This window comes from Ornithorhynchus anatinus, chromosome 2 (assembly GCF_004115215.2).
Source record: "Ornithorhynchus anatinus isolate Pmale09 chromosome 2, mOrnAna1.pri.v4, whole genome shotgun sequence".
NCBI classification, from domain to species: Eukaryota; Metazoa; Chordata; class Mammalia; order Monotremata; family Ornithorhynchidae; genus Ornithorhynchus; species Ornithorhynchus anatinus.
In genome coordinates this window covers 54,896,221-54,918,121 of record NC_041729.1, presented here as the reverse complement: position 1 = coordinate 54,918,121, position 21,901 = coordinate 54,896,221, and the positions used below count along the sequence as shown (strand labels likewise).

The following is a 21,901-nucleotide window of genomic DNA, read 5'->3' as shown; positions in this document are numbered from 1 at the left end:
ATGTATATATATCTTGTTCACTCTGGGAGGGTATTGATGCATCACCCAGGAAAAACAGGGTGGGGAAGACTAGGGGTTTGCAGTCAGTCGAAATGGCTTTTAAACAGCAACTGAGCACAGCTGGGGAGAGAGAGGGAGGAAGCTGACACAGAATGGATCCCTAGACTCTGGAGGAAGGCTGATTGCATTATTTTTCTTTAAACAGGAACACCGGAACACAATCCCAAACTTATCCACCTTCCCCTTTCCTCTTGGGGCAACCATGGGAGTGGGGAGGGGGGCGAGTACGATGGAAAGTAAGGGGTAAAAGCCCACTATCGGGGATAATTCAGTCAATCGTATCTATTGAGCACTGACTGTGTGCAGAGCGCTGTACTAAGCTCTTGGGAGAGTACAGTATAACAGGGTTGGTAGGCATGTTCCCGGCCCACAGTGAGCTTACAGTCTAGAGAACCACAGTGCCAGAATACTACTGGAGCTAAAGTGAGTATAACTTGAATATGGCAAGCCAAACATTTAAAGTGAATGAGCATGGCTGGACATTGTTTTTGGGTAAGTTGGTAAACTGAGCATTTTTGCGGGGACCATCCCAATTCTAGGACATACATAGATTTTTTTCTAAAATTGTCTCCAACAATCAATAAAAATCTAGTTCCAATCTTGGATAAACCAAGGCATAGGATGAACATATGAGTAGGGATTACATGGATGTTGTTATACATCCAGACGTATAATTGCAATTATTATGAACACTACCGCACTCAGTCCCGCCAAAACTCATATTTTTAATATCCATTTTGGCTAGAATGCAATTAGGGAATTAGAGAACAGTCATCTGAAAACACGGGGCACAGTGGTGATCTGGGAGATGAAACATCACACTGGTGGGGATAAACTGCAGGAAGTTCTAATAAAATGCTAATTACAGGGCTTAGTGCAGAGCCGGAAACATTACAAGTGCTGTACAAATACCATTAAAAAAAAAAAGCCCGATGAAGGGGCAGAAAAGTGACTGATGAGTTTTAAATTAAGCAACGACAGGGTAGTACGCCCAGGGGAAAATGTTCCAAACTAAATCACGTGTTGATGACCTCACAGCTATCAGCCAGGACTCAGGAAAGAGATCGCAGAGCCACTGGTGACTGTTTCCTTAAATAATTGGTCCCAAGTGTGACTGTGACCAAAAATTCACATCAACAGGAAGGGTAAAGGAACCCTCCTTAGGTTACCCCACCCCCAGAACAAATTCATACATTCAGTCGTATTTCTTGAGCACTTACTCTGTGCAGACCATGGTACTAAGTGCTTGAGAAAGTACAATGTAACAATAAACAGCCACATTCCCTGCCCATAATGAGCTTACAGTCTAGAGGGAGACAGACATTAATATAAATAAATAAGAATACAGATATGCACATAAGTGCTCTGGGGCTGGGAGGCAGGATGAATAAAGGGAGCAAGTCAGAGTAAAGCAGAAGGTAGTGGTAGAAGAAGAAAGGAGGGCTTAGTCAGGCCACGCCTCTTGGAGGTGATGTGCCTTCAAAAAGCCTTTGAAGAGGAGGAGCGCGATTGTCAGACATGAGGAGGGAGAGCATCAAAGGCAGGATGTGGGTGCAGATACCATACAGCTACACACATGGGGCTTCCACACCTAGAATTTGGGTCACCGTGTCTTAGAAGAGACATAATTGAGCAGGATAAAGCTCAGAGAAGGGCTACAAAAATGATCAGTAGGACTAAGGCAACTTTCATGCAGAGATAACCTAAAAATATCAGCACTCAGTCTGGAAAGACAAATGCTAAGAATGCATGATTGAAATTTCCAAAAATTATGAAGGGTGGGGAAGGAGGAACACAGAATGGCTGTTTACCAAATTCCAGAATAAGGAGGGACCCTCTAAAGTTTGAAGGTAGAAGTCCAACACCCCCCCAAAAAATGGGTCTCCACCCAGCTAGTGGTAAAAATCAATGGAATCTGTTACCAAAAGCAGTTGTGGAGGCAATAGGTTCAAGAAGGGCTCGGGTAAATTCATGGATGATGAGTCCAAAATAGATTATTAGAGAGAAAACTTAAGAAGGTTAGAGGGAAAATCTGGGGATGTTGGAAGGCTCAAGAATGGCTGAAAGAGATTCATCCATCCATCAATCATATTAATTTGAGAGCTTACTATGTGCAGAGCATAGTACTAAGCTCTTGGGAGAGTACAATGCAACAGAATTAGAAGACATGTTCCCTGGCGATAATGACTGTACAGCCTAGAGGGGGAAACAGATATGAATATGAATAGATGAGTAATTTATAAATCAATAATTTATAGATTCATGAATGAATCTATGGTTGCTGGAGGGAAAATTAAGGCTATTTGTTAGATGGCACACCCCCAGTCATATGGTTGGATGTCACGAAAAGCAGTCATCACTCTATTTCTCCAAGTATCTCTTGGTGCCATTGACCGGCAAAAAAAAATACCGGGTTGGACAGACAACTGGTCACAGTCAGAATGGTATCGGTTGTGTTTTTATGATAAAAGAAGTAGAAAAAAAATCCAGAAGTAGAAAATAAAAAGAATTGAATTATTCCCGAGTCAACCCTGTTGAGATGACTTAAGTCAACTGGTTGGGTTTGACTTATTGATGGTGAGGCCGTCTCGCCCAGGGCTCACTCGGCCTTTACGTTCAAGGGCGGACTGGTTTTAGATCCCACGTATCCTTAGATCCTCTGCACCTAAACTACCGACACCTGGATACTGGGTCGTGGACACACTCACCTTAGCGTGACGAGTGAGGATAAGCAAGGCAGAGCCCTGGCCAGCTCCTGGGCCCCCAAGTCCGTGATGCTGTTCTGCGACAAGCTGGAGGGAGCGCGGAATGGGGAGATGGTGAGTGTTTGTGCCTGAACGCCTGGTTCTCCATCCCCTCCTCCATCCTGCAACCCAACCCTGCTCCCACGCCTGGCTAAACTCTGCTCAGAGCAAGATTTGGCTCTGAGATAGGGAGAAGAGAATCTAAGGCAGGCTGAATCAGAGTACCAGGGAGGGATGATCTGTGTAACATGAAACTCATGGCTTTTCCTTCCCCAAGAGTCACACCATGCTTACTTCAGGGTTTCCAGATATTTGAGCTCAGGAAATACAGCTGACAGCTTAGCCGCCCCTTCGTCACCGATCTTGTTCTCACTCAGAGCGTCCAGACTGCCAAAAGAAACAGGAAAAAGAGTCACTCAGGTCTGTGGAGCTGCGATGCTCTCCTCCTACATTTCATCAGGAAATTCTAATACCCTCCAAATCTGCTTGTGGGTAGGAATCCTTCTCCCTATGTTACACAGGGGAAGCTGAGGCCCAAGAGAGACCTCTAAACCACCGACTCACTAATTTTCCTCCATCAGACCCAGAGTCACCTTCTCTCTGATTCCTTTCTCCATCTTCCACCTCTACCTTGTGAAGGGCGATAAAGGGTAATTTGACCCTTTCCTTTTCCAAATCAAGGGACAAAGGACCTACACAACCTAGTCTGGAGGGGAGGCTACACTGGACTGGAGTTGGGAGACTCAGACTTTGCCGCTGACCTGCTGGGTGACCTTGGGAAAATCACTCATCCTCTCTAGGCCTCAGTAGCCTCACCTGTAAAATAGGAAGAATAATCCCTGCCCTTCCCTCCCTCTCAGGAGTGGTGAGAACAAATGAGAGCATCTCATTGAGGGAGTTTGGTGCTCACCAGAGGAAATCCATGGACTACTGCTATACAGTCTGAGTGCTAGATTGGCTCTGTGGTTGAGCAGAAGATCTGACACAACTTCCAAAATGGTCTCCCTGGAATGGGACTACCAGGGATGAAGAAAGGAGAGAGAGAGAGAGAGAGAGAGAAGAGGGCGGGGAGAGGGAGAGAAGGAGAAAGGGAAGGGGAGAGAAAGGGAGAGAAGGAAAGGAGAAACAGAAAAAGGGAGAGAGGGAGAGAGGGGAAAAAGAGAGGGAGAAAGAGGGAGAGAAGGTGAAGAAAAGAGAGGTAGAAAGTGGGAAAGATGGACACAATGAGAGAGGCAGAGAATGGGAGGAGAGAGCAGGAGAGAAGGAGGAGAATCAGACCCTCGGTATTTGGGGTTGAAAAATCACACTCCTAACCCTGGCCAACCCTTCCTCAGAGCTTCTCAAGCCCAAGACAGCAGTGGAGCCCAATCATTAACCTCCTGAATACTAATTGTTCCCCGGGAGGGCCCAGCTGACACCCTCCCTCAGCTAGAGCTGGAAGGAGGAGACCAGACAAACAGCAGAAAGTAGGCAATGGAAAGTCCCGGGTGCCATCCAACAGCCAAGATGAATGAAGTCCAGAGCATCTCTGTAGATTGGAGAGCCCTGCCAGCCTGGGCTCTCCAAAAAGTAAGCCAGACTCACTGGTTCCCTCAGACTCAGCATATTCTCGGTCCCGCTCTGGGGCCTGCGGCTGGCTCTCCCTGCCAGGATGCTTCCGTCCTGCCTTGGCTGCGCTGAGCGTCCCTGACCGATGAGTCAGCAGGGCCGGCCAACCGAGGGGAGGGACTCATCTCGGACACCTTTCCGCGTCGGCATCAGAGCGCAGCAGATTGAATTGGCAGGAGTTTTGCAGGGAGAGAAAGGGTGCCCTCAGGTCACCTGCAAACCTTTTATTCAGGCACTTAGATAACCACCGGATTGAAGCTGCAAAGGGGGAAGATTGTGGGCAGCAGGAGTGTGAAAGAGGTCCAAGGCAACACCTAGGGTGGGAATTTCCATTTTTGTGGAGGACAGAGTGTCCCCAACCCTCCTCATCCTTTCTGCAGATTCGGGCCTAGGGGGTCAGAGGGTGGCTTGGAGCAGCTGGAGCACTGAGGAGACAGAAGCAGGGAAACAGCATAGTCTAGTGGATAGAGTATGGGCCTGGGAAACAGAAGGAACAGGGTTCTGCTCCCGGCTCCACCACTTGTCTGACGTGTGACCTTGGGCAAGTCACTTAACTTCTCTGCTACCTCCAGTAACCTCATCTTTAAAATGGGGATTAAGATCATGAGCCCCATGTGGGACATGGACTGTGTCGAACCTGATGAGCTTGTATCTATCTCAGCGTTTAGTACAGTGCCTGACCCTTAATAAGAGCTTAAGAAGTACCATATAAAAAAAATAGGCATGTCCAAGGCCGTGGGGACTGGTTTCAACTTTTATTAACAGTCTCATTTGGCTGTGGCCTGGTTTCTTTCAGTCCCCATGCCAATTTACTCAGCTGACTTACACTTCCTAAACGGTTAGGGAGGAGGGTAACATCCATTCATTCATTCAATCATATTTATTGGGCATTTACTGCGTGCAGAACACTGTAGTGAGCACTTGGGAGAGTACAATACAGCAATAAACAGTCACATTCCCTAACCACAGTGGGTTTAGATTCTAGAGTGGGGAGGCAGACATGAATACAAATAAATAAAATTACAATTATGTTCATAAGTGCCGTGGGGCTAGTAGAGGGGAAGAGCAAAGCGAGCAAGTTGGGGGGACACAGAAGGGATTGGGCGAGGAGGAAAAATGGGGCTTAGTCTGGGAAGACCTCTTGGAGGAGATGTGCTGTCAATAAGGCTCTGAAGAGGGGGAGAGTAATTGTCTGTCAGACTTGCGGAGGGAGGGCGTTCCAAGCCAGAGGCAGGATGTCGGCTAGAGGTTGGAGGAGAGACTGGCGAGATCGAGGCACACTGAGAAGGTTAACACCAGAGGAACGAAGTTTGTGGCTGGGTTGTATGTAGAAGGAGAGGAGTGAGTGAGCTAGGAGGGGGCAAGGTGGTGGAGTGTTTTAAAGCCAACAGTGAGGAGTTTTTGTTTGATGTGGAGGTGAATAGGCAACCCCTGGAGGTTTCTTGAGGAGCGAGAGGACATATCCTGAACATTTTTGTAGAAAAATGATCTGGACTGTGGAGGGAAGTATGGACTGGAGTGGGGAGAGACAGGAGGCTGGGAGGAAAGGCTGGGAGGCTGATTCAGTAATCCAAGCAGGATAGGATGAGCAACTGTATTAACGTGGTAGCACTGCTGCTATGGGAGGAGGGAAAGAGAGAGAAAGGAAGGAGCACAGAAAGGTGAAGCCACTTCCCCCATATAACACAGCGACTTGTGGTTGACAACAGACTCAGATCCTGGAACTCAGCCTAGAGCTTTCTGAGTTTCCCGGGAACTCATACACGATTGTCTGAAACAGAGAAAGGCAGGGCTGCTCCTGCACACCTGAGCCTCCTCCCTGTAGATCGCTCAAACAATCTATCAATCATATTTATTGAGTGCTTACTGTGTGTAGAGCACTGTACTAAGCGCTTGGGAGAGTACAGTACAACAAAGCTGATAGGTACACTCCCTGCCCACAATGAGCTCACAGTCTAGAGAGAGGACAGACATTAATATAAATAAATCTATGGATAAGGACCTAAGTGCTGTGGGATGGAGGGAGGAGTAAATAAAGGGAGCAAATCAGGGTGATGCAGAAGGGAGTGGGAAAAGAGGAAATGAGAGCCTAGTCGGGGAAAGCCTCTTGGAGGAGATGGGCTCTGAAGGTGAGGAGAGTAATTGTCTGTCAGATATGAAAGGGGAGGGCATTCCCGGCTAGAGGCAGGACTTGGGCTCCCGGAAAGGACTGCACAAGGGGAGAATAGTTTAGGAATTTAGAATTGTTCAGTCAAACCATATTTTGTCCTTCCCTGAATCTTCACAGGGAAAGCTTAACGTGAGGTGCCTGATTAATGCCAGGCCACCTGAGGCAGACAAAACAAAGTAAGTAAAGCCAAAGACCACTAGTCCTATCTTTTGAGCCAGAACTGGAAATTCCGAGTCATCATGTGACCCTAATTGAAAGAGCATCTTTGGTTCTTCTGTCCCCACAATTTAACCGCATCCCCCCCTCATCACACCTCTACTCTGGCTTTGCCTCAGGGAGAAGGAAGACCCGTCAGTACCCCCGGGTATCGGCTGTCAATCCTGAGATCTTCTGGGCCAACCTTCTGGGCCGTAAGGAAACAGCCTCACTGCAAGCAGTCTTGTTTCCAGTCAATTAATCTATTAATCAATCAATCCTTTTTGTTAAGTGCTTACTGTGCACAGAGCACTGAACTAAGCGGTTGGCAGAGTACGCTACAACAGAGTTGTTAGACACGTTTCCTGCCCACAACGATCTTACAGTCTAAAGGACAGGCCCGATCTAGTTTCTTCATGCCATTCATTCATTCATTCAATTGTATTTATTGAGCACTTACTGTGTGCAGAGCACTGGACTAAGCACTTGGAAAGTACAATTGGAGAGTGGAAAGTACCAACCCAGCTCCTCTACTTGTCAGCTGTGTGACTTGGGGCAAGTCACTTAACTTCTCTGTGTGAGAGCACTGGACTAAGCACTTGGAAAGTACAATTGGAAAGTGGAAAGTACCATCCCAGCTCCTCTACTTGTCAGCTGTGTGACTTGGGGCAAGTCACTTAACTTCTCTGTGTCTCAGTTACCCCATCTGGAAAATGGGGATTAAGACTGTGAGCCCCACCTGGGACAACCTGATAACCTCATATCGTCCCCCAGCGCTTAGAGCAGTGCTTGGCACACAATAAGTATTTGACAAATACTATTATTATTATTATTATTATTATTAACTAGTACTCAAGCCCACTTTCATTAGACTGAGAACACTTCTGCCTTCATTGCTGAGATTAGGACACTCTTCTTCACCCAGTGACTGTTTAGCTTGTGGAATTTATTATCACAGACAGTCATTCAGGCTGAATATATTCATTCATTCATTCATTCATTCATTCATTCAATCGTATTTATTGATCCCTTACCATGTGCAGAGCACTGAACTAAGCACTTGGGAAAGTACAGTCCAACAGTCGTATTCCCTGCCTACTACGTGCTTACAGTCTAGAGGAGGGGAGACAGACACGAATATAAATAAAAAAAGTTACAGGTATGTACTTAGGTGCTGTGGGGCTGGGAGTGGGGAAGAGCAAAGGGAGCAAGTCAGGATGATGCAGAAGGGAGTGGGAGGTGAGGAAAAGTGGGGCTTAGTCTGGGAAGCCCTCTTGGAGGAGATGTGCATTCAATAAAGCTTCGAAGGGGAGAGAGTAATTGTCTGGAGGATTTGAGGAGGGAGAGCGTTCCAGGCCAGAGGCAGGAAGTGGGCTAGGGGTAGGCGGTGAGACAGGCGAGACTGAGGCACAGTGAGAAGATTAGCACTAGAGGAGCGAAATGTGTGGGCTGTGTCATAGAAGGAGAGAAGTGAGGCGAGGTAAGAGGGGGCAAGGTGAAGGACTGCTTTTAAGCCAACGGTGAGTTTCTGTTTGATGCCGAGGTAGATGGGCAACCACTGGAGTCTTTTGAGGAGTGGGGTGACATGTTCTCAACGTTTTTGTAGAAAAATGATGCGGGCAGCAGCATGAAATACAGACAGGACGAGACTGGGGCGAGACAGGAGGCTGGGAGGTCAGCAAGGAGGCCGACGCAGTAATCCAGGCAGGCTAGGATGAGTGACTGTATTAACGCGGTAGCAGTTCGGATGGAGAGGAAAGGGCGGATTTTAGCGACGGTGTGAAGGTGGGACCGACAGGATTTGGCGATGGATTAAATATGTGGGTCGAGAGGATAACAAGGATAACACCAAGGCTACGGGCTTGTGGGACAGGAAGGATGGCGGTGCCGCCTACAGTGATGGGAAAGTCAGGGGGAGGACAGGGTTTGATGAGGAGCTCTGTTTTGAACATGCTAAGCTTGAGGTGACGGGAGGACATCCAAGTAGAGATGTCTTGAAGGCAGGAGGAGAGGTGAGACTGGAGAGAGGGAGAGAGAACGGGGCTGGAGACGTAGATTGGGGTATCATCTGCATAGAGATGGTAGCTGAAGCCGTGGGAGCAAATGAGTTCTCCAAGGGAGTGGGTGTGGAAGGAGATCAGCCAGTTCAAGTAGGGTTTGAATAAATTCATGGAAGACGGTCCAATATGGGTTACTAGAGGGAAAGGTAGGGACATTAGATAATTTACCCTTAAAAATCCCCTAACCCAGGCTCCACCGATTGCCAGTTGTGTGACCTTGGGCAGTTCACTTAATTTCTTCTTGCCTCAGTTTCCTCCTCTTTGAAAATACTCTTCCTCCTTCTTAGACTGTGAGCCCCACGCAAGCCAGAGAATATATCCAATCTGCTTATAATTCTATCCGTGCCAGGGTTTAGCACATAATAAGCACTTCATAAATATTATTATTATCCTCCAAAATAGCTCATTTTTCAGCTCTGTTGCCACTGTTAGAGACGGAATCCTGAAATGGATGCCAGTCAATCGTATTTATTCATAATAATAATAATTGTGGTATTTGTTAGGCACTTACTATGTGCCAGACACTGTACTAAGTGCTGGGGGGGTGAGGGGGACAAACAAATCAGGTTGGTCACACGTGGGGTTCACAGTCTCGATTCCCATTATACAGATGAGGTAACTGAGGCCCGGAGAAGTGAAGTGACTTTCCCAAGGTCACACAGCAGACAAGGGGCAGAGCCGGGACTAGAACCCATAACCTTCCGGCTCCCAGACCCGTGCTCTATCCACTATGCCATGCGGTTCCTCTGAAAGCCTTCTAAGCACTTGGGAAGATGCAACAATAAACAGACATGACCCCTGCCCACACACATTATTTAAATCTTTATGTACAAAACCAGATGGGATCCTCTAAGGGCAGTTATCCCCACTGCCTCTCATTCCCAAGAAGCCGGAGGGCATGGGGAGACATACTTACTCCAAGTGCTGGAGGGATGGCAAGGCTGCAAAAATCTCCACCAACTTTGGGAAGCCCTGTGGACCCCAGACTGGGCCAAGCCTGAAAGAGAAGCGCCAGAGGCAGGCTCGGGAAAGAGTTTACAGGATACAGGGAGTCCTCCAAAGGTTCGCGCTCCCTTGCCTCACGTGGCCCATGTCGGCACAGAGCACCCCGATCTCTCTGAGTCCAAACCCCATCGTGCCTCTAGCGTCTTCACTTCTGCTTCCGAAAACCCCGGGCCTTCCTTCCTTCCCAGCCCTTTCTGCTGGACCCTCTCGGCCCAAGGTGAGCACCCAGACTCTTCTTCCCTCCTCTCTCTTCCTCCCTCCTCGCCTCACCGGGGTGGCCCTTGGAAAGTCCACCACAACCTCAAGATCTTCTCCCTGTCTCGGGAGTCTGCTCCTGACTTTCCACCAGCGGTGGCCAGTGGTCACGCACCCTAAGCCTCCCTGCCTGTTCTGAGTCACCAGGCTCCAAACCGGGGGCGTCTGCCACTGAAAATAATTCTCCCCTGTCAATGCGTCCATCGATGCTGACTGCCCGTTTCCTCTTTTCCGTGATATTTTTGCCACTGCAGGCCGCACGCAGGCGCTCGGCCCGCAGGGCGGCCCAAGGGTGTCGGTCTCTTTTTGGGGAGGACGGGGGTCATCATTCTACAGCACCCTGGTGTCTGGGGAGAGGCCTACTTTGCCAGCAGGGCACCGGGAGGACTCGCCCACCTCGCAGGCCGGCGCCATACTCACGCGAACTCCAATTTCCTCAGGTTCCTGACGGCGGGAATCCCACCCGGGGCATCGTCCTCTGCGAATCTCCTCCTAAGGGGAACACAGAAGTGGGAATTTGATTTCGCATTCCCTGAATTTTGGGAAAGGTCGAACCACCCACAGGGCACAGTCCTCTGGGCATGACGTCACGAGACTGGGATTTCCCCATCAGAGCAGGCACCTATGCTCGACCTGAGATTTTCCTCGGGAATTCACTTAGGCCCCCCCAAACCACCCACGGGCCAAAACTGGAGGGAAGATTTCGTGGCTCAGTGGAAAGAGCCCGGGCTTGGGAGTCAGAGGTCGAATCCCGGCTCTGCCACTTGTCAGCTGTGTAACGGTGGGCGAGTCACTTCACTTCTCGGTGCCTCAGTTACCTCATCTGTAAAATGGGGATTAAGACTGTGAGCCCCAAGTGGGACAACCTGATTCCCCTGTGTCTACCCCAGCGCTTAGAACGGTGCTCTGCACATAGTCAGCGCTTAACAAATACCAACATTATTAAATCACTTCTCTGTGCCTCAGTTCCCTCACCTGTAAAATGGGGATTAAGACTGTGAGCCTCACGTGGGACAACCTGATTACCCTGTATCTACCCCAGCGCTTAGAACGGTGCTCTGCACACAGTAAGCGCTTAACAAATACCAACATTATTATTATTATTATTATTATTCTGGAGCATTCTGGGGTCTGGACATACCACTATAAGCCAGAAGGGGGCACTACCTGCCTTCCTAAAAGCTGAACTCAGAACCCGCTGACCTTTTTTTTCCATAATGGCCTTCGTCAAGCGCTTACTATGCGCCAGACCCTGCATTTAGAGCTGGGGTAGATACCAGCTAATGAGGGTGGACACAGTCCACGCCCCACATGGGGCTCGCCGTCTCAATCCCCGTTTTACGGAGGAGGGAACCGAGGCACAGAGAGGAGAAGCGACTAGCCCAAGGTCACACAGCAGACAAGTGGCAGAGCTGGGATTAGAACCCAGGTCCTTCTGACTCCCAGGCCCGTGCTCTATCCACTAGGCCACGCTCCTTACTCTCCTACTTGCAGATGGCCGCATTGCGACCCAGTCCCAGGACTCCGGCTGCTTCCTCTGGATCCAGGTCCTTTCTGGTCCTCGGGGTCAGATGCATTAAAAGGGAAGGGGCCAGTGAACGCTCTCTGACCCTTCTCTCCCTAGGGATCTCCAGCTGTCCTCGACCTTATATCTATCAATCAATCAATCGTATTTCCTGAGCGCTTACTGGCTGCAGAGCACCGTACTAAGCGCTTGGGGGAGTACAATATAACAGATGAATTCCTGCCTACGACGAGCTTAGAGTCTAGAGGGGGAGATGTACGTTCATATAAATAAATACATTACGAATACGTACAGGAGCATCATTAGAGAAGCAGCGTGGCTCAGTGGAAAGAGCCCAGGCTTGGGAGTCAGAGGTCTTGAGTTCGAATCCCGGCTCTGCCACTTGCCAGCTGTTTGACTGTGGGCAAGTCACTTAACTTCTCCGGGCCTCAGTTACCTCATCTGGAAAATGGGGATTAACCGCGAGCCTCACGTGGGACAACCTGATGACCCTGTATCTCCCCCAGCGCTCAGAACAGTGCTCTGCACATAGTGAGCGCTTAACAAATACCAACATTGTTTTTATGGGGCAGGTAGGAGGGGATGAATAAAGGGAACGAGTCAGGGAGATGCAGAAGGGCAGAAGAGAGTGTAAGAGAAGGAAGAGAGAAGGCCTCTTGGAGGAGATGGGCCTTCAGTAAAGCTTTGAAGCCGGGGGAAGGGAGTAACGGCCCATCAGATATGAAGGGCTTTGAAGGTGAGAAGAGTAATGGTCCGTCAGATATGAAGAGGGAGGATGTTCCAGGCCAGAGGCAGGACATGGGTGAGAGATTGGCAGCGAGACAGTTGAGATGGAGGTACAGTTAGGTAAAAGCGTCAGCTCCTCATCTCACCACCCAGTCAGGACCCGGCTGTCTCGGGAGCAAATCTGACAATTGCAGTCTCCGAAACACTGCCGGTGACCCTCCGGGCCGCTGGAGAGGCTGGACTTTGGGTACCTTCCCTTCCTTTGCCCCATCCAGGTTCTAGGACAGGCACTAAGACTGCATCAGAGCCTCCTCCCAGCCGGGGCTCCAATAGCAGAGCTGTAGCACCCCCAAGGCTAGCCATCTGAGCTCATCTTGAGCCCACCCCTTCCTCCCCTTTCCCTGTTATCCCAGCGAAGAGCTCCCACCCGGTGGGCACGGGTGGGATGGGGGTAGGGGACACTCACCCCTGGACCATGCTGTCCTGGATCTGCACCAGGCTGCACAGCTCATCCACATCCTTCAGGGTCTTGACCTTGAAGGGGTCGATGGTGAACTTGTCAGTGGCGCTCCTGAGCTGCTCGTGCTCTCCCTGGAGCCGAAGGGATTCCCACAGCCCGGCCGTGTCACTCAAGGAGGCCCTGTGGAGGGACACAGCCGTCACCCACAGCCGGGCGGTCGGCCACGGACCGTCTGGTCAATACCACGGCGGGCACCCGGCAGGACCACCGCGGCCCCGGTCGAGAACAGCCTCTCCCGGGAAGGAGGAGAGATCCGAAGGCCACGGAGAAAACGAATGGTTCCGGCCCTTTGGAAGAGTTCAATGCTGTCCAAGGAGCATGCCACTTACCTCCCTCTTACGATTCCTGGACTTCCCTGTCTGTGAGTTCCCCTCTGCGGCCCTCCTGGGGGTTCAGAATCCATTTCTCTCTCCTTCAGCTGAACCGTTCCGCCTCCCCCGCCCCCACTTCCCAAACTTCAAAGTTCTACTCAAAACCCAGCTGCAGGAGAGCCTTCCCAGCTTTCCCTTGCCCCTAACCTACGTCCGGGCACGCTGAACATTCCAGCTCTCCTCAGGACCTCGTATACATTTCCATAACGCATCAGGGGTGCAGACAGATTCTTACTCTTTCCAAGACGGACCCATCCCGGACCCCACCTCACAAACACCCCTCTGTGATTTGCTCCTCTCGTTCCCAGCTCTGGGGATGAGTCTCGCACGGCTGAAACAGGGCACAGGGTGCAATCCGAGGCATCCCTGACGCCTGCTACATTAACACCTGTGGCATTCGGTAAGTGCTTACTCTGTGTCAAGCACCGTATTAGATGCTACTAGGGGTAGACGCAAGATAATCAGGTCCCACGTGGGGTTCACAGTCTAAGTAAGAGGGAGAACGGGTATTAAATGCCCATTTGACGGATGAGGGGACTGAGGCCCAGAGAATGAAATGACTTGCCTGAGGTCACGCAGCAGACAAGAGGCAGCGTTGAGGTCAGAACCCAGATCCTCTCACTCTCAGGCCGAGTCTTTCCGCCAGGCCACACTGTGATCCCACGCCAGGTCAGGAGGGTGTGACATCCTGTTTCCACCCTATGCAGGTTCTAGCTTATAGACTCCCCCTAAGCCCCGAGACGCACCGCGGCCTAGTGAAACGAGGACGGGCTTGGGAGTCAGAGGACCTGGGTTCTAAACCAGGCTCTGTCATTTGTCTGCCGTGGGGTCTCGGGCAAGTCGCTTCACTTCTCTGAGCCTCAGTTCCCTCATCTGTAAAATGGGGATTAAGACCGTGAGCCCCACGAGAGGGATAGGGACTGTGGCCAACCCTATGATCTTGTATCTACCCCAGTGCGTAGCACGATGCTTGGCAAATACCACTGTTATTATTATCGCGACCCCGATGTCACCTCCGTGGCTCCTCCCTCTCTTGCTCCTCATGCCCGGGCCGACCCCCGGCCCCTTCCCCCACCCTCCCGCCCTTCCCCGTCCGGACGCTCCTCACCGGAACTGGCTGACGCTGCCGAGCCCGACCAGGCGCCTGAGACCCGGCAAGTCGACGCCGCTGTTCCTGAGGTCCAGGGAGAACTCCTTCCCGGCGGCCTGCAGGACCTCCCCCAGCACGTGGACGTCCGGCGGGGTGAGCCGGGAGCCCCGGAAGGAGAGCTCAGGGGGCAGGCCGGAGGCCACGTGCCGCCAGAGGTAGCCGTCGCAGGCCTCGCGGGTGCAGTGGAGCAGCTCCAAGAGCCGGCCGGGGCCCAGAGAGCCGTACTGCAGCCTCTTCAGGTAGCGGAGGAGGGTCTTCTGCTTCTTGGCCGCCGCCCCGTCCCGGTCCTCGCCCCCGAGGAGCCCGAGGCAGCCGTCCCGGGGCTGGAAGAGCAGCCCGGCCAGCAGTCGGGGCACGCCCTCCAGCCAGTTGTCGTGCGGCTTCTTCTTCCTGGGGGTCAGGGCCAGGTACTTGGGGAGCTCCTTGTCCTTGGCCTCATCCGTCAGGGCCAGCTTCAGGGCCCCCAGGAAGTTCTGCAGGAAGAAGCTGGAAAACACGCTCCCCGGCTCTCCAGCCCCGGGGAAGGGCTGCATGAAGCCCGTGGCGTCGGCGAACTCCTTGAGCTCCCCGGAGGGGAAGCGGTCGTCCCTCAGGGCGTCCTGGTGGTTCTGCCCCAGCGCCCAGGCCAGCTCCGCCAGGCCCCTCAGCTGCCGCCTACACCCGTCCTCCGGCGCCCCCTCGCCCCCGGGCGCCAGTTCGGGCCGCAGGAGGGCGACGCAGAGGCCGGTCAGCGTGGCGGGCAGGTCGGCCGGTCCCCCCGGAGCCAGGAGGGCCTCGCAGAGCCGGCAGAGCAGCCTGCACAGGCCGGGGTTGTGGCAGTGGCTGAGGAGGTAGGGCCGGGCCCGGAGCAGCGTCAGCGCTTCCTCCCCGCGCGGGGATCCGTCGAAGTAGCGCGCCACGTAGGCCTCGGCCTGCTCGGGGGAGAAGCCCGTCACCTCCACGATGCCGTCCACCTTGGCCAGGAAGTGGCCGAACCTGTCCTTGGGCCTGACCGCGATGAGGAGCGTGCAGCCGCTCAGGAGCTTCTTCTGGAAGAGCCCCGCCAGCAGCCCCTTGATGGGGTGGGACTCCCGGGGAGAGGAACAGCCCCGACAGTGCAGGAAGCCCTCCGGCCCCTCCAGCAGCCCCTCGGAGGCGTCCAGGAGGATGAGGACCCGCTCCGGGTGCCTGAGGATGTACTTGAAGACCTCCTCGCTCCTCTCCGGCGGCTGGAGGCACAGCTCGAAGAGCAGGCCGCGGAGGCTGAACCGGGCCCCGGGCAGGTTCAGCCTCCGGCCCTCGAAGCGGAAGACGAACTCGAACTGGGGGAGCCGGCCCGCGGCCCAGTCCCGGCAGACGGCCCTCACGAAGGCGCTCTTGCCCATCCCGGCCTTCCCCAGCAAGGCGATCACCTGGGTCTCTCGCCGCTGCCCGCTTCGGCTGGCGAATACCTCCCTCCTGCCGACGTGGGCCTTCTGCCTCTCCGCCAGGTCGTAGATGGCCAGCTCCTTCTCCAGGCCCTTGCCGGCGTTCTTCCCCGGCTTGGCCTCCAGCTGGGCCCTGATGAGGTCCCCGTCGATGTAGAAGCCGTCGAGCGGCGGCGGGCGACCCCGGGGCCCGGCCCGCTGAGGGCTTCTGCTGTACTCCTCCCGCAGCGCCGAGCAGAACCTTTCCACCAATTCTGCAAAACGCCAGGGCACAGAGTTAGGCTGAACCGGAAGCCCTCTGGACCCACGCCGGCTCAGGACGTCCCCGCCGAACCCGGTTCAGATGCCACTGATTCAGCGTTGGAGGCGGAGGCCCGGCGTTGCCCGGGCTTTTGGAGCAGCCCTTCCCCGTCCTTACCACGGCAGTAAGGACATCCCAAGTCGACCGTGGGCAGGGAGGAGCCCAGGACCCAGGCGAGGAGGCGTGATTCCCACGTCACCCCAAATTCTCGGTCCCCGGGGCCCGATACCTCTCGGGCCCCGGGCCTTTGGACCGAGGATGATCTGAATGCCTGGACAGAGGGTCGGTCATCCCGTCGCCCCCAGCATCGAGGAAACATCGGATTCCCCTGCCCCAAAGAGACACGCTGCCGCAGCCCACCCGGAGGACTTCGGCTTGTTACTGAAGCAGAGGAGGAGGCTCTGGAGAGGCGGTAGGACTTACTTGGCCTTTTCAGAGGCTGGTCAGGATGAACGGTAGCTTCTCGGGACGTTCCTGTGGGGATATCTTCTTCTGTGGATAGAGGGAACCGGGAGCAGAAGTGAGTCTACAGCGGGTCCCCAAGCTGAGCTCAGGGCACTGGATAGAAGGGAGGTTTCCCCACGAACGCTCCGAGCCGAGTCAGAATAGCTCCCGGGGTCTCAGTCGCCTGAATTCAAGGGGTTTGTTTCCTTTCCTAATGGGCAAGGCCGGTTCAGAGTCTGCTGAAGTTTGACGGGGAGCGGGGGCGGGGGCCCGACGTTTCGTAACCTCAGTCTCCTGGGTCCCGATTCCTTCAGAGCACTTACCCAGCCCGCGGTTCGAAGTCATAGCTGCAGGTTCGGGCATGTTGGGCACGTCGCCGGCTGATGGAGCGAAAGGGCTGGGTGACGCATTCCTGTCGGGGGACACCGGGAGGCTGTGGATGGTTGAATCACCTGAGCAGGGGGCACAAAGAATTTCACCGTTTATATTAGCTGTAAAACTAACATTGTATTGTATTAAGGGGAGGCAGTGTGGCTTAGTGGAAAAAAGGCACGGACCAGGGACTCAGAGGATCTGGGTTCTAACCCTGGCTCTGCTCTGTGGTTCCTTTCCCTCTTCTCACACTCCCTTCTGCGTCGCCCTGACTCGTTCCCTTGGTTCAGCCCCTCTCCCGGCCCCACAGCACTTATGGGACTGCAAATGTATTTATTTGTATTAATGTTTGTCTTCCCCTCTAAACTGTAAACTTGTTGTGGACAGGGAATGTGTCTGTTTATTGTCCCATTGTACTCTCCCAAGCACTTAGTACAGTGCTCTGCACACGGTAAGCACTCAATAAATATGAATGAATGAATCTCTGCGATCTTGGGCAAATCTCAACTTCCCTGTGTCTCAGTTTCCTCCATCTCTAAAATTTGGGGATTCATTCATTCATTCAATAGTATTTATTGAGCGCTTACTATGTGCAGAGCACTGGACTAAGCGCTTGGGATGAACAAGTCGGCAACAGATAGAGATTCAATACCTGTTGTCTCTTCAACTTGGACTGTGAGTCCCATGTGGGACAGGGATGGTGTCCGACTTGATTATCCTCTATCTGCCGCAGTGTGCCCCAGTGTTCGGTACATAGTAAGTGCTTAACAAGTACCACAGTTATTATTTGTAATTACTACCTGTGGGTCCAGGATGGCTTTAGGAGGGAGTGACTGGATGCAAAGTCATCTGTCTCGCTTCTATTTCCCTCACTTCCCCACTTCCTGACCCCAAGAGATTATGCGGGAGAAAATGAGGGAGGTGGAGTGAACTCAGAAGACTTCTAACTTGAATTTCTATGCCCATTTCTTTTAAAGAACTCAAAGCACTTTTGCATCTTCCTCACGATATCCCTGAGAGACGAGGATGGTAAAATATTATTTTGTCTATTTAACGGATGGAATCCGAGGCCCACGGAAGTTTGGCGATTTTCCCAAGAATAAACAATACTCCAGTGGAAAAGCCAGGGCAACTGTCATTACATTACAAACTCTGGGCTGGGAGTACCCAGGAGCATGGTGTAGTGGAGAGAGCACAGGTTTGGGAGCCAGAAGGTCAAGGGTTCTAATCCCGGCTCTACCACTTGTCGGCTGCATGACTAGGGCGAGTCACTTCACTTCTCTGGGCCTCGGTTGCCACTTCACTTCTCTGGGCCTCAGTTGCCTCACTGTAAAATGGAGATTGAGACTGTGAGCCCGATGTGGGACAGAGACCGTGTCCAACCCGATTTGCTTGTATCCACTCCAGCACTTAGTACAGTGCCTGGCACATAGTAAGGGCTTAACAAACACCACAATTATTATTATTATTATTGTGGTTATTAGGAGCAGGAAAGTGAGTTGAACATCACTTCAGCTGGGCTCCGGCCTCAGGCGTCAAGCACCAAACTTCCCCGACCAGGCTGAGCTGTTATTTTCTGATGAAGGTGAAGATGGTCAGGGGGTGGGGGGTGGGGGGCAGCTGCACCCACCTGGACAGATGATGAGGTTCGAGATGCCATTTCCTGCGGAGAAGTGGAGAAAAGGCTGGGGCCCGGTGGGGAGGGTGGGGACCATCTGAATCTCTCCCGTGGTGACGTTGACACAGCTGAGGAAGGAGTTGGATGGAGCTATTGGGAAGACACAGGAAAATGGAGTCCGTGATATGAAGTGCTTTTTGGGAGCCCCTGCGGTCATCCTGAGCCCTGAGGTTTTGATACGTGAATGTCTGGGAAATTCCTAGTTGATTCTCCCCTGTCCTCACTCAGGGCTATTGCGGGGGAACCCCGAGAGACCCAGTCACCCCACGGTCCTGAGGGATATGTGGGGTAGGAGATGCTGGCTGAGGGCCAAGGTGAAGAGTTGGGGGGGATTGGCCTCCATTTTCAGCTGGAATTCGTGGTCTCCCTGTCCCCCACAACCGGCCCACATTCGACAATCCAGCCCAGGGTGCACTAAGAGGCTGGGACGGCTCTGGGTCGACTTTGGCGCTAGAGCCTCTCACAGATTCTTGAGAGCTCCTCAAATGGCCTCAGCCCCTTTCCTAGGATTCAAATAATAATGATGGCATCTGTTAAGCGCTTGCTGTGTGCCCGGCACTGTTCTAAGCACTGGGGTAGATACACGCTAATCAGGTTGGACACGGTCCCTGCCCCATATGGGGCTCACCATCTTAATCCTGATTTGAAGATGAGGTCAGTGAGGCCCATAGAAGTGAAATGACTTGCTCAGGGTCACACAGCAGACAAATGTCGGAGCCAAGATTAGAACCCGGTTCCCTCTGACTCCCAAACCTGTGCTCTGTCCACTAGGGCATGCTTCAGACTTCGGTGGGCCCAGACCCGAGCACTCCCCTGGCTCAGATACTCCAGACCCCAGTCCCGCAGGCAGGGCAAATACCGGAGTACCCAAAGCCAGCACCCTCTCCTCCCCACCCTGCCCGCCCTGATCCCAGATCCTCATACATACAGGGTGCCAGCAAGGCCTCTTCAAAGGAGGGGTGAGTTGGGTAGGGATCCTGCCCTGGGAGAAGAGACAGAAGGCTGGCAACAGCAGAAGAACCACCTACAGGCACCGTCAGGAGGTTGCCGGTCACCATGGGAACATCAGGGGGCCCAGCTAGAGAAGAACAGGAAGCCACAGTGGAGGCCACTGCCTCTCATCAGTTTTAGTACCCACCCACTGACTTAGAACAAAAACACACCCCAGGCCAACCTCAGTAACTAAGTCAGTCAGTCATTCAGTCGATTTATTGAGAATTTACTGTGTGCAGAACACAGTTGTATAAGCGCTGGGGAGAGGACAATAAAGCAATATAATAGACACATTCCCTGTCCACAATGAGCTGGGCATGTGGGCCAGGAACAGACAGATCTCTTGGAGGGCCTGGCCCTCTTCAAAAGTTATTTTAGTCCACGTCGGGGAGGGAGGGCGGCTGCTCCCAGAATTCTAGGTGCCATGTTCCAGGGGCAAAAGGAAGGCAGGGATTTTAGAGGAGTGTAGGGAACTGGGAGGGATTGGGTTTCAAATAGTTACCAGTCCAGAAAGCCCTCAATTTAGGTCCCTTCAGACCTGACTCTGTGACTCTGACCATCAGGAACTCTTCCCTTGCCCAGAGCCTGTCACTCACCGGGTGGATGACAAGGCTAATTGCTGCTTGAGATGGCCTGGTGGAAGAAGGATGGGCCTAGGAGCCAGAGGATCTGGGTTCTAATCCTAGCTCTGCCTCCTGTCTGCTGTGTGACCTCGGGCAACTCACTTTCCTTCTCTGGGCCTTCAGTTTCCTTACCTGTAAAATGGGAGTTCAATACCTGTTCTCACTTTAGACGGTGAGTCCCATGGGGGGCAGGGACTGAGATGAAGCTGATTATCTTGTACCTATCCTGATGCTTAGTACAGTGCGTGGCACAAAGTATGAGCCTAAAAATTACCATTGTCATTATTAATATTAGTGGCTGGGTTCCTCTCAGAGCCTCTCCCTCCTCCCATCTCACACCCATGAAGGATCAAGAGGGAACAGCCAAAGAGTCAAACAAACCCTCCTCCTTAGCTCAGGATGGTGACCCTAAAGACAGAAGACAGCTGAACCCATTTCTCCTTGTCATCTGCAGTCTTTCAGGTCCCTCAGTATGTTAGGAGACCACAGTGGCTACCAAGGCAACCACTTACCGGGTCACAGGGGCCCAACACAGCTCCGACACTGGGCCGCTCCGCTGGGGTCTTTTTGGCTGTAAATCCGTATTTTTTATTTTTTTTATGGTGTTTGTTAAGTGCTTACTATGTGCCAGTCACTGAACTAAGCGCTACGGTCAATACCAGCTAATCAGATTGGACACAGTGCATGTCCCACTGGGGTTTACAGTCTTAATCTCCATGTTATAGATGAGGTAACCAAGGCCCAGAGAAGTGAAGTGACCCACTCCAGATCACGCACAGCAGACAAGTGATGGAGCCACGATTAGAACCCAGGTCCTTCTGTCTCCCAGGCCCATGCTCTATCCACTAGGTCACCTTACTTCTTGGGGCCTATACACAGAACAAGCTACGGGTGCCCTTCATTGCCCGCCTCCTCACTCGCTGCGTTCCGTGCCCCAGTGGGAACACGACTGACAGGAGGAGTGAGTGTGCGCTACTGTCAAGGCCTCAACGCAGGCTCCCCGATCTGAAGTCCCGGGATGGGGGTTCATCCTCTGTTGTCTCGACAAGAGGTTCCATCATCAAGCAGTCGAGCTCCAACCCCAGCCTCGGTGACCCAGGCCTTTACCTCTGTATGGATCAGACCATCTGTGTCCCCGGTTTGGTCTTCTTGTGGTGCTCTGGGATTTCAGTTCTAGAAGAGTTCAAAGGCAGAGGCCATTAGGGTGGTGAGGTGCTGTCAGCCATAGAAATAGTGATAACTGTGGTATTTTTTAATGGATTAATCTGTGCCAGGCACTGAACTAAACACTGAGGGATATACAAGCAAATCGGGATGAACCTAGTCCCTGCCCCATGTGGGGCTCACAGTCTCAATCTTCATTTTTCAGGTGAGGTAACTGAAGCACAGAGGAAATGAAGTGACTTGCCCAAGGTCACGCAGCTGACAAGTGGAGGAGCGGGGATTAGAACCCATGACTCCCAAGCCTGTGTGTTATCCGCCACGCCATGTGAATTCCTGTGGAGTGGAATGTCTCCCTTCGGCACGCACCCAAAGAAAAGGGGCAGGGAGATGTAGCATTGAGTCTGCTCACCGGTGGGTTAACTGGTGGATCGGCTCCCTCTGGCATGCACCCAAAGTAAGAGGGAGATGTAGCCTTAAAGTTTATTCTAGTACGGCCTGGGGCTCAAGCTCTTAGCTGTAGAGGGAGACGTT

At 52.5% G+C, this 21,901-nt stretch overlaps 1 protein-coding gene across 3 annotated transcripts in view; it reads right to left on the bottom strand.

Moving 5' to 3' along the window:
* The window catches only part of CIITA (class II major histocompatibility complex transactivator), an 83,284-nt gene that overhangs the window by 9,220 nt on the left and 52,163 nt on the right, over nt 1-21,901 (bottom strand). For 2 of the 3 annotated variants that reach the window (XM_029057630.2, XM_029057634.2), the window contains exons 7-17: nt 21,314-21,379; nt 19,519-19,668; nt 18,543-18,680; nt 16,864-16,992; nt 16,520-16,588; nt 14,348-16,049; nt 12,815-12,988; nt 10,518-10,589; nt 9,754-9,834; nt 3,099-3,191; nt 2,769-2,852 (exon numbers count right to left, since the gene is read on the bottom strand). In XM_029057630.2, the coding sequence (XP_028913463.1) occupies nt 2,769-2,852; nt 3,099-3,191; nt 9,754-9,834; nt 10,518-10,589; nt 12,815-12,988; nt 14,348-16,049; nt 16,520-16,588; nt 16,864-16,992; nt 18,543-18,680; nt 19,519-19,668; nt 21,314-21,379 (2,758 nt within the window). The remainder of the gene's footprint in view (nt 1-2,768; nt 2,853-3,098; nt 3,192-9,753; nt 9,835-10,517; nt 10,590-12,814; nt 12,989-14,347; nt 16,050-16,519; nt 16,589-16,863; nt 16,993-18,542; nt 18,681-19,518; nt 19,669-21,313; nt 21,380-21,901) is intronic. The other variant, XM_029057632.2, reaches the window with a different exon arrangement.